At 30.0% G+C, this 13,352-nt stretch overlaps 1 protein-coding gene across 1 annotated transcript in view; it reads left to right on the top strand.

Moving 5' to 3' along the window:
* Positions 1-13,352, top strand: part of LOC107449160 (proto-oncogene tyrosine-protein kinase receptor Ret) — a 163,300-nt gene that overhangs the window by 117,579 nt on the left and 32,369 nt on the right. Inside the window, exons 8-11 of the mRNA XM_043049729.2 lie at positions 5,550-5,772; positions 8,428-8,448; positions 9,619-9,843; positions 11,894-12,157. Coding sequence (XP_042905663.2) covers positions 5,550-5,772; positions 8,428-8,448; positions 9,619-9,843; positions 11,894-12,157 — 733 coding nt within the window. The remainder of the gene's footprint in view (positions 1-5,549; positions 5,773-8,427; positions 8,449-9,618; positions 9,844-11,893; positions 12,158-13,352) is intronic.

The following is a 13,352-nucleotide window of genomic DNA, read 5'->3' as shown; positions in this document are numbered from 1 at the left end:
TTTGACGGATACGAAAATGTTCCGAGAAAAGTTTTAAAAGCATATTTCTTTAAAATTTTCTTAATAATCAGGCAAGAAAAGTTCCGGGAAAATACAATAAAAAGAGAAAATGACAAGATCATTCCTCATAATAAAAGCTTCTAAAAATAACCCCCTGCGTAATATCTTCCTGATGAAATTCAGGATAAGTCTACTCGATATAAGATTATTAACTATTTACAGTAGCATTCCTTAGAAAAAGATAAACACGTGATTTAATATTTTTGATTTTTTAATAAAAAAATGATATTTATAAGAATTCTTATCTCTTCTTTTTTTCTTGAAAATCGGAGTTATTTTAAAAATCGGGAAGAAAAAAATTTCAAGGTCACTTTAACTTACTTTTTAATTTCTCGCGCATGCGGGTTTTTTCAGAATGTTCAGAGCATTGAATTTTTTTTATCTTGTATTAGTTACGAGCATATTTGCAGAAAAAAATATCTTTAAGTTTCTTTCTTCTACAAGTCATCTCACAGTTGTCTTGATACTTAGACTATCTAATAAAAACTTTGAGTTTCAAAGTTAGCTCCATTTATTTATATATATTTTTAAAAGTGGAGCAAGGATTGCCTCTTCTCCTAGAATTTGGTGTTAATAAACTGAGTTGCATCATCATTTGAAAACAATTAAAGCGAGAACAAGAATTTTCTATTTTTTCTAAAAATTTGAAAGTCGTTAAATGTTTTCCGCAAAAGTTGAGTTTCTTCATTAGTTTAAAAGAGTTGAAATTCTGTAAATTTATATACATGTTTAATGTACATGTCTGTGTTTAATATACTTTAAAAAAAAGCACAAATAATACTGTTTATGACTTATTCAATTAATAACAAGCGATCGTATTTATACAATAACCTAAAACAGATTACAGTATATTATATAAAGACAATGAAAGTAAATGTAAGAATTTTCTTTTCTTCCAAAAATTTGAAATTCAGGGAATATTTGTGGTAAGTTTTAAGTTTCTTGATGATTTAAAGAACTTTGAATGAAGTCAAAAGTCTTTAAATAGTGTTTAAAATCCATTCAGTAAAGCACAAATAATTGTGTTTTAGAACTATTCAATTAACAGCAATAGATCGTACTTATACAGTAACTTTAAAAGAATTTAACTATCAGAATTACACAATCCTATTCAACTTAATAAAATCTTCTTTGCTGCAAATTTTTATCATATAATCGTTTCAAAAAATGAACTGATTTGTTTAGGAAGGTTCATGTAACATACATAATGCATGCTTAAATAAAATGTTTAGATTACTGAAAACAATAATAAATACGTTACACAACACGTTACGTAATCGAAAATTTCAAAACATATTTTAAAATGGGAATTAAAATATTTTATTTCAGGTACAAGATTAAAATTGTGTACTCTAAATTGAAAATTAAAATGATATAATTATTTTAAAAATCAAAATGATTTATATTTTAAATTGAAAATTAAAATAGTTTGTATCAGTGATAGTTATTGATGATATTGATAAAATAATCTGGTTTTAAAATTAATGCATGTTCTTTAAATACTCACCTTATAAATTATCTTCTTCAGACCTCACAGAAAAAAAAACTGTTCTAAAATTACCGTACTGGACCGTAATGTCAATTTTAAAAAAAGCATAATTATGGTTAATAAAACCGAAATATACGATATTTAAACCATTTATTTGGTAATTTTTTTTGTACATATAGTAACTGTTTAATACATGTTGTAAAAAATGTAAAACTAAAATGTAAATTTAACCGTTTAAATGATTTTTATCATGCTTTTAAGTACCATGACAGAATTACAGAATTTTACTATGAGTACCAAATATTATTCCATATTAGAAAAAATTGTTTTGTTACTAATTTTATCAAAATCATTACCAAAGTGCGTTGGTAAAAATTACCGAGCTTTTTGGTGTTCCCATAGAGGTAAACATGGTAAATTTTACCTTATTCTGGTAGTTTAGACCATACTTTTTTTTCTCAGCGCAGATATTGCTTTAACTTTGAAAATGTTTACTTAAAATTTATAGTAGGCAGTAATATTCTTTTTGCTTTTAAAAAAGTTGTCTTAATAAAGAGACAGCTAATTTTTACCCCAGCTCCATATCACTCTAAACACAATTACTACAATGAATAAAAATGTTCATTACTTTCTAATTTTACAATTTACAAATTTCGTCCTAAAAAAGATCTGAATAAACTTGAACTGAATTTCAATCAAATTATTTTTTGCATTAGAAAGACTTTTATAAAAATGTTACAGAATATATAAACTCAGATTTTTTGCTACGTAGCACGTTCCTATTAAAATGAAATTTAAGATCAAGTACTTTTTACCATAATTTAATCCAGCACTTTTTACAGTGTAGAAAATGATCTATACCAAAACTATTACCAGATCGCCATATTAAAATGTATGACAAATATAAAGACATGGTACTGATTTTGGTACTAATTTTTTTTTCTGTCTGTTAGATTTGTAGAAAATAAAAGTTCAGTATTTGTATTTCTGATGTTCGTTCACTGAAATTTCCAATCGATTGCATCTTTAAGCTTAATATCATAAATACTAAAATTTATGTAATAAAACTACACTGTAAAAAACTTGGATAAAATTGCGGTATAAAATACTAGCACATTGTGTGCATTATCCGTAAAATCAGTTTTCATTGCCGTAAAATGCATTTTACTCAAAAAATAAATTTTACCATAAGATATTATACCCTAATTTTTAAAGTAATGTTTATTTAATTAGAGTAATTCAGTGATTTTATGTTTAATATTACTGTAAAAATTACTGTGCATCAGATTTTTTTAATGCTACCGGCCCCCTGAACGCCCCCCATCTTTCTCATTCACAAATGTACAACAAATTAAAATATTTTTCCACTTTAAAATTTAAAATTTTACTTTCCAAGGGATTGGATAAAAGTTAATATAGTCGTGAACTAATTTGTCACGTTGGTCACTCAAAATTTGAGTGTGATCATGTTCATGATAAAATAGCTTTTTTTTTGTATATTTGTATTGGATACCTATCAACGAAACAAAGAATGAAATATGAAGACTATAACACTTAAATAATCCCTTTTGAGTTTCCAAATGAAATAATATTGTATTTTCGTGACTAACGTAACGACCAAATTATAAGGATCATTAATCAACGTAATTATTGCGGTTAGTTTATGAATTGATTAAATGACTTTAAAAGTAATATATTTAAGGCGAATTATTTTCACGATTATTTTACTTCAATCATGTAAAATAAAATAAAAGTATTTGTTGCATACCTTCTTTTAGTTCCTCTTTTTCAATTTACATGTGCTATAATCCTCAAAACAGTAATACACTGTAAAAAAATTTTCGGATCAAATTACAGTATAAAATAATGCATTACCTTAGGTGCATTATCTGTAAATTTTATTTTATCGTAAAATCCAATTTTCCGCAAAATACTATGCCGCAATTTTTACAGTAATATTTATTTAATTAGAGTGACTAAGATATTTTATTTTATTTATTACTGTAAAAAATTCCTTGTTTTGTAGCATGTTTCGGTAAAAATGGATTTTATGATGAAAATTACTAGCACCCTGAGAGCCAGTATTTTCTATTGTAATTTTCACAGTGCAGTAAATGGCTTGTTTCAAAATTTTTGCCAGATTGCCATACTAAAATGTCTGAAAAAATATTATATTAAAGTTTTGTTTATATTTACTTTTGTATGAAGTTTTTTTCCTCTTTTTTTCTCCTAATGGCAAGCACTGAACTTTTACGTTCTTCGTCTAGGAAAATGCTAGAAATAATACTCATTTAACGTTACCCAGTGGGCACCTGTGAACTTAAGTCACGGAGGCAAGCAACATTACCCACGCTACACTGCCACAGATACCTGTTTATAGGGGGGGGGGACGCATTCACACAATAAAGAATATCACACAAAGAGAAACATCCTTGCCCTGAGCGGGATTCGAACTCGCGAGCACGCTAACCGCTCGACCATCTGGCCGACGATTTGTATAAAGTTAAAGCGCCATTTTTGGCTCAGCTAAATTTTAAAGTCATCTAATCTTTATTAAGTTAATTATAAAGAATTTCTATATTTAGGAGTTCTTCTTGTATATCCCAGTTTCTATCTAACTCTCCAACTAAAGCATTATTCTAAAAAACAAGAAAAAATTCTAAAATCAAGGGGAACATACTAGACATCACGGAAAAGAAAACTGCCATTTTAAGAAACCTGAAATCTCATTGAATTGGCTGATACCGTGTGTTAAGAATTGAAAAATAGCATTTTGGTGATAGAAAACTTTGAACACTCATTTAAAGCAGAAGACGCAATTTCAACTACTTATCAATTTATTGATTACAAATGTGAATTAAAAACAGTAGTAATAAGTAAATTTATATGGAAAACCTCTTATAATCACAATTAATTGGTTACATAACATCGAAAACAATGGTGCAATGTTTACTGACAATGTGAATTAACTACCTCTTGAAGTAAATACATTTACGATTTAATTATATATTCAATAATTATTTTAGAGACATTTCTGTTTTGTTCAGTACATTTATATGATTAGAAATAGATTTATTTTCAGGAATAGTTTTATTGATTACATGATTAAAGGTGTCGAATCGGAGCTTCATTGAATTCTCGTTTACTTTAACACAATAGTTTACTCAATTAATTTGAATGAAATAAAGAATAAAGTTAAGTGGATACTCAACGTTCTAAAAGGGGTTAGTTTCGTTAACTTTCTTTTCCTTAACTTAATTATCTTGATCAATAAGCAGAACTTTTTTTTCATAAAATTACTGTCTCCTCTACATTATTACTAATGAAAGAATAACTATTTAAGATAATTTAATTCATTTAGTTAAGCTTATTTACTGAACGTTAGTTTAATAAAATAATATTTGAGTTTATAGTTAATAAAATGTTGAGATTCTACTGCGTAGTGCGACTAAGCAAAAATATTTCATGAAAATGTATATAAGCCTCTTATGATTTCGTAAACCCTTCCTTAATTTCTTTTTATTAGTTTATTATTTTAATTAGTTTATTATTTTAACTAAAAATTGAATCTGATTCATACAATGTCTTTTTCTATTTATAAATACTTACTTGGTTTTATTTATTTTTATTATAAAGCAGTCTGGAAAATATTTATATATGTGCCTAATTAAATTAATTGTATTATAACCTTATCTATAATAATTAAGAAAATGATCCTTATATCAATAGGGTCCTTTCTATGCCTATAACTAAATAAATTTTTATAATTAATCTAATGCTACAATACAAACTAAAATTAACTTGTAAAAATTTCATTGACAACATTTATGAAATAAACAATTGCATGTATAGTGAATTAAAAAGAAAGTTTATTGATAACCACATATTTAATATTTCGTTCTATTGTTCATATTTTATGAATATTTCGTTAGTTTATTACACAGGTTTCAATTACATATCAATATTTGTAATTGCCATAAAACTTCTCTCCTTATTGTAGCTGATTCAACTGACAAAATATAACTATTCGAGACGATTTCGTTTTTCTATTGGCACTCATCATCTAGATTGGTTGGGTATCACGGAGCAAACGGGAATAGTTTACGTACGTGATCGTTTGCTCATGCCAACCGAAACAGATACGAGAAGAGTGATTTGGACTACAAAAAATGAAACATCAGAAAGATCGGGAAGCATTTTATTGGACATAACTATACTAGAAGGTAATAAAAACAATTATGGTTATTCTTAGATTTACTCATAACATCTTCTGGCAAAATGTTCGAAAAATACAGTTAAATAAAAAATATTCTTTTCTCAAAATTTGTTTTGATTTATAGATCATAAAATGGTTTATTGTGCAATACGCAGAAAAAAAAACGAAAAAAGGACAAACCAACCTAAATAACTTTTGATCGTATGATCGAACCTTCACGTTCAGAGACTCAATATACTGGCTCGAGAAAGTGATCTCAAATATGCTAATTAAAAAGTGCAGACGATATTTTAAGTTACGAAATCAGACATAAAAACGTACTTTCTCTGAATAAATATATATTTTTTTGACGGATTCAGATTTCTGATCTCAAAAATATAGAAGTTAGTCGGGATCTGGGAAATATGGTCCTGATAGTTTGGTCGGGAGGGTGCTCCAAAATTTGGACCCTTTAATAAATTTTTGCTTATTTTGCTATAGCTCGAGAATTTTTTAAAAGAATTGAAAATTTTTTGCACACAATTAAAAGATTCTTTCATCCAAAGATAATTCCATACTGAAATTAACTTTAAGTAAATATTTTTATTTTTTATTATTTTATTTAATAGTGGTGGAAAAAATTTTGAATTGTAAGGTACACAATTGTTTGCATAATTTTTAAATTTTTTACGTGGCAAAATGCGAAATTTGAGCCAACTCGGTGGCGGATGTTCATAGGAACTATTCGATTGATTTGGCTCAAATTTTTTGCTTTGCTACGTAAATTCGAATTTTTTGAAATGATTCAAAAAAATAGAATGCCCTAAAATTCAAAATATTTTAATATTAAATAAAATATTAAATAAAATATTAAAAAATAATATAAAAATAATATGTATTTTTAAGTACGTTTTGTGTTTGATTTTGTAACTTAAAATGTCGTCTGCAGTTATTAATTAGCATATTTGAAGTCACTCCCTAGAGCCATTAAGATTGAGTTCTAGGACGTGAAGTTCCGATCATAAAATCAAAGGTTATTCATGGTGGTTCTTTTTTTAGCGCGCTATACATTAATTAGATAAATCTGCTGGACATGTTTTTGTTTTTATTGCAAGAAATGTAATGAAAATAAAGTCTATTTTTTTATAATTAAAATCGTACCCCTGAGATGCACGTCACGTGTTCTTTAAATAAATATAAATTCATTGACAAAATTTCATTACTTAACTTTTATTTTATTACGTGCAATTTCATCCGTTTTCAAGTTACCCGAAGCGTATTGCGAAATTTTATTTTACACACAAAATTTTATATTAGAAAATTAAATACAAAATTTGTTTTATCTATTTAAAAGTAATAATTAAGTTGTAAATCCTGAATAAATACGCTTTTTATAGTGAGTGAGTTTCCTAACCCTATTAGTCCCATTGATTAGAAAGCACTGCTGGCTTTGAAGTATTTTTTTTTAAATTTCAGTCTCCATTTTTTTTAGTTGGAACTTTAACATTCGAATTTCAAAAGTGGTAAAACTAAAAGAGTAAATAAAAAAAGAAGGAATTATAATTTTGTTTTTTGAGTCTTATATTTCAGAGCTTTCACGTAACCCTGCTTTTTACAAAAAAAATTTTTTTTTCAGATATTTTTTTCTCATTTAGAAATCCAACATGAAATCGTTTGAAATTTATTTTATTTTAAGAATTTTTTTTTAAATCATAATATTGGTTTGCTTTTTTCACAGCATTTTATGAATTATTTTGTTCATAAAATATTATTCCAACTGATATGAAGGAATAAAAAAAGTTTTGCGCTTTGAAATAAAAAAGTTTATTTATTTGATTATGGACTTAATTATCTCAAAAGTGATTTTTCAACCTTATGAAGCAAGACAGATTAAAGCAATTAAGGCATGATATTTTTCATACCAAAAAATCCATGCATAAATTTTTAAAAATACTTAAATTTTAAAATTTTAATAAATTTTTCAAAATATTTTCATTTATGTCAAAAGAAAGATATATTATTTTTTTCAAATGCTTAAATTTTAAAATTTTAATAAATGGAATAAAAAGACATTTTAAATAATTTTTCTATGCTGGAACAATGTTTTTTTTTTAATTTCTTATGAGCTGCACAATCAGTCTTCCCGATGAGCAGAACTAGTGCGTTCTCCAGAAGTGGTATCCACTCCTTCAGAACCACCACAATGGGTGAGATACCGTTGGCCATGTTAATTTGGTCATCTAGTTTCTGCCACACTAGATGGCAGCACCTAGACTCTATTTGGATGATAAAATGCACTAGGAATTTAATTTTGACGGAAATGCCAAGAGCCAATAAGGCACTCCAGGCATCTTTTACATGCCGCATAATCATACGACATGACCGCTGAGGATTTTATGCATCCCGAAAATCCGGTGTCTAGGCCGGGGATCGAACCCGCAGACTTGGGCTCAGAAGGCTGACGGATTGTATTTTGTTGGAACAATGTATATTGTATTTTTCCATGCTGTTTCTAAACAGTATAAAATAATAGTGTTAGAAACAGTATAAAAAATTCCACGCAATAGATACTTTAAAGAAAGTTTAAAAATTGTGTTCCGAACCCCTTATTTTTTTATTTATATTCTAACTTTTATCACAAAAATTTGCATAACTTTAACACGATTTTTCTTTTTCCTTTCAGATAATTCTACAAATACTTGCAGTAAGTTTATCATTATTTTTATTCATACTACTTTGATGTCATAATCCATTTAAAATATTATTAGAATATTAAAGTTAGTATTTTTAAAATTTTCAACTTAACAAGCACTTTAGCTTGGGGGAATATAAAATTTAATTTCTACGTAATTTAATGCATCTATTTTTTCCCCCTAATTTCACTGCATTAAACTATCGTGTATATTTCGATCTCGTGAGAAAACGAAATTACGTAATAAACTCTGTAAATAGAAGAAATTTAGGATTCAAAATACTATCATTTCTATTCGAAATATATCTATTCTATTCTTTTATTCAAAATATAATAAAAATAAAGTGAAACGTATTTTTCGGTACTCAAAACTGTTATATAATTGTAGCAAGAATTATAAAGCTACATCAAAATTTCTCAAGTTCTCTCCGTTAATATTTCTTACATAGCAAACTCGAGATAGAGGAGAAATCTTACAAACATTGCTGAGTTTTGACATGTAAAACAATAGCATAGACGTCCCCCTAACATATCATTTTATCATAAAAATTTCATTTCAATCTAAGTTACACGTTCTAATGTATGTTTCTGAATAAATATACAAATCATAACTCATGTGCATGTCAAAATCACGAAATCACCTCTTCTTTCTACCAAAAAAAAAAATTTATTAAATTGTCTTTACACACTTGCTAAAGAATGTGAACCTTCTACCATTGTGTTTACAGACCAGGAACATACTGTAAAAAATTCCTAATCAAATTACTGTAAAAAGTGACGGTACTTTGGATGCATCATTTGTAATATCTGTTTCGCCGTAAAATAAATTTTTACCGTAAAATAATAAATCTCAATTTCTACAGTAATATTTATTTAATTAGACTGTTACAGTGATTTTACCGTAATTATTGCAATAATACTTCTGGTATATCAGATTGTTTGTCCTATAATACGTTCCGGTAAAATAGATTTTACTGCAAAAAGAACTTGCACCCTGAGTATCGGTACTTTTTACCGTGATTTGAACCAGACTTTTTTTACAGTGCATGTTACGTCATTTGCATGCATTTCTTCTGGTATATTTTCAATCTGTAAGAAAAAAAAAACATTAAACCAATGAAGTAGTATGTTGAGTTTTATTTCCTCATCTAAACTTGAAATTTTCGATTTTAATTTTTTTAGGTGAAGAATTCTGGTGTTCCTACTATTCTGAGCAATCAGACTGCATTGACGCATGTGGTATGGGTTCAAATTCTGGCCACTGTCTTTGGAGGCCAGGGTCACTCACAAATACTGGACCTCGACCAAACTATTCGACTTGTTCTCCAGAATTCTCATTTTGCCCAGATGGTGTGTGTGATGAACTTGAACAAATAGAACCTAAACTCTGTCCACAAGATTGCGCAAGTAACTCATTTTTATATGGTGTTATCCCCACATTTATGCAATATCTTATATAAATTTTTCTTTTTAAATTTTAAAATATTTTAGCGTCATTTCAAAATTTATTATCTTAAAGCAGTGATTTATTGTATTTAGAAAGCAATGTAAACTTTTATATATTATTACATCTTACCTTAAACTGACAGTCTTCGACAAAATTACGTATATGTTACGGTCAATGTAAATTATTAAAACAAACCGATCAACATTAATAGTAACCACATTGTCCGGTTAAAGTTAATAATTTAAGCGAATTTATCACATTAACCGGTTATTATTAATAACAACCATTTTAGAACCGTCGTTGAACAGCCGACCCAATCTCATAGGTTTACGACTATTGATGTTCAACTCCGTAGCCTTGTAAATTTGAACCCAATCCAGAAAACAAGGAACTCCTGGATCGAGTATTGGGAGAAACTTGCTTTCGTGGAGGACTTTTTGATGGAGCTAACCCGCATTTCCATTACATGGAGAGGAAGAAAACGAGAACCTCCCACGGTTAGTCTGACGGCAAGGGGACTCTAACCCATGATCCGTCTACCACTGAGGCTATTTCACGTCAGCACCGTAGTCAGTGCAAGCCGCATGCAGAATTCGTATCGACTGGGATTCGAACCCGGTTCGTCTCATTGGGAGGCGAACGCTCTATCCCCTGAGCCATCACGGCTCCAATAACAACAATTGAAGTCTGGTCATTGACCAATGTCATTCCTTCTCGTTTATATTGGGGATATTTCCGTATCGTGGTTTTCCACGCCAACTACAATAGCCAAGGCACCAAATTGATTTTAAACGCCACTGTCCGGAAATTGCCAAGACTTGGCGGTAACTCTGCTACAGATTCATGTATGGAAATCTTTTCATTTTATTTCTCACTTTGACCACAAGAAGTGGTTATTATTAATATTAACCGGTAGTATAACCGGATTTATTACCTTAACCGTAACATATATATTTTTTAGTGAATGTATTTTTGCCTTTAACATAACCATTAATCAAAACTGGATAATTGTTTTGCATTCCATTTATAGTTTTTACATTAATTTTTGTTTTTTATAATATAAATGGATTGATAAAATCTATATTATTCAATCGGTATTTGCAATTTGTTTTCACTGGGATTGAAATTGACTTTTATTTTCCTTACCTTTTATCTCTTTGTGAACTATGTCTTGCTGGTTAAACCTTAACTAAAATGCTTGCACTAAAACAAAAAAAAATTACATCTAATTGAAAGCAAGCAGCTGTGGTTCAGAGGATAGGGCATTCACCTCCCAATGAGGTGAAACAAGTTCGAATCCCAACGGTGGTTGGTTGATTCTAATTTTATTCCGGCTCGCATCGACCACAGTGCTGACCTAAAACAACCTCAGTGATGGACGGATTGTGAGCTACAATCTCTTTGCCATCCTGCTTACTGTGAGAGATTGATTTTCATAGTTTTCCTCTCCATGTAAAGCATGAGTTAGTTCCATTAAAAACTCCTCTGCGATGGCTAGTTTGTCCCGACGCATGATCTGGGAATTCCTTTGCCTTCTAGGTTGGGTTCAAAATTTACATGGCTATGGAGTTGAACAATAAAAGTTAAATACTCAGGATTGGATCTGCTGATCAACGCTGATTGTAAAATAAAATGGAATGAAAATTTATTTTTCAAAAAATTGAAAATTTAAAAGAAACACAGAAGATCATATTAAATAGTTTATGGCTTATTTATGATGTAGGTTTAGGTCTCTATAGATTTTAAAAAACTTCTTCAAACCAGATAACAAGATTCAGGGCATGCAATTTTTACACCAGCTAACAATATAAAAGTGATAATGTAACTAATTAATGAAAACATCTTCAGAAAAAATCAATGAAATATCGCTATTTAAACTCAATTTGATTTATTGAAATTGTATTAATTTATTTATTTACTTTTGATTTCTTGAAAAAAGAAACGTGTTCGTATTTTCAGCCGAGTTGTTTAACTCTTTTCTAATTGTTTCCGAACATCTATTTATTTTAGGTCAAGTAACTGGGGAAGCAACTATGCATTCGAACGGACGAGGCATATTTCTGGCCGTGGGTACTTGTTCTTGTCAAACAACAGACCGCTGCAAATGTATCCGTGTTTATCCACCTCCGAGCGAAATGAGAAGACCTAAAATGTTCCGTAAATCAAACATTTTGTCATTGCCGAAAGATATCAACGCCACAGATGATGAAAATGTGTATGTTGAAGTGAGAGGGGTAACATCCAATTCGAATGATGCCATTCCACCCCTCGCAGGTAAATATTATTCCATAATAAGTCTATTTAAATAATGAAAGTTTCGAGAGATTTCGATGCGAAAATATCATGTTACATATAGAAGTTTAAAATAATACAAAATATCTGTACTCCCACTTCAATCCCTTTCGCAATAATTTCTTCGAATTCGCGCAATAATATTTTATGAAAAACAATGGCGCTTACTTAATTAAAACATTGGCAATACTTAATTTTAATGATTTGAAAGTCATCATCGTCATTATACCGTGACCAAGCACCGAGCCCTATTTTTATAGCTCGATTTTTAATCATCCACGTAACTTTAACCGGTCAGACGACAATGACAGCGCCTGAGCTGGTACTCATCTTCCCAAACTTCCACACCACAGCCGTCCCGCAGTAAGCTGATCATTAAGACACGGTTCCCTGAAGATCACCGTAGTCAAACATCACTGGCTGCGGTCAGTGTGCGGGTGGGTGACCACTTAGATCAGTCAGCGTAGGAACCGACGGTGTGCGGTATTGATCCTCGTTAAACTGTTCCATTGTAAAGTGTTCGACTTCGCATGCATGTCGTAAGGCTACCGAAGCGGGGGTGACGTCCCCTCTGCAGAGGATCAAAATTGTGATGGCATGTCTTCGGATGTTTCCTAGATCGTCGCCAATAGCCCATTGTGCAACTCTAGTGCGACGTAAATGAACTACAACTACAACCCCACACCACAACCAACTATAGGACTTTCAGCCACAACAGATTAAACATGCACCTTACTGCATACACTCGCCGGTTATTTTGTCTGCTGTCAGCATAAAACTCACTACCCCCAGCTCTCCAACCAATGATGTGTATGACACCTTAACCGATTGCGCAACCGGAGATCCTAATTTAAAAGCCATTATTTTTACTTCCTATTTATGTATATTTAGACAAGTTGAAAATGTGATGCAAATAACATATCACATATTCGACTTATAACTACATGTTAGCCACGGTGTCTCAGGGGATAGAGCGCTTGCCTCTCAGTGATGTGACTCAAAATGCCGTCGGGAAAACCTAGCAAGGTTTTCGTGGTTTTCCTCCCCATGTAATGCAAATGAGTTTTAGTTTCATCACAAATTTCTTCACGGAGGCTAGTTTGTCTCAAGGCTTGATTCAGGATTATGGATAGGGCTCAAAATCACAAAGGTACGGAATTGCACATTAGTTGTCGTA

Source organism: Parasteatoda tepidariorum, chromosome 3 (assembly GCF_043381705.1).
Source record: "Parasteatoda tepidariorum isolate YZ-2023 chromosome 3, CAS_Ptep_4.0, whole genome shotgun sequence".
NCBI classification, from domain to species: domain Eukaryota; kingdom Metazoa; phylum Arthropoda; class Arachnida; order Araneae; family Theridiidae; genus Parasteatoda; species Parasteatoda tepidariorum.
Note: the sequence above shows the minus strand (reverse complement) of the source record. Positions and strands in the feature narration are given on the sequence as shown.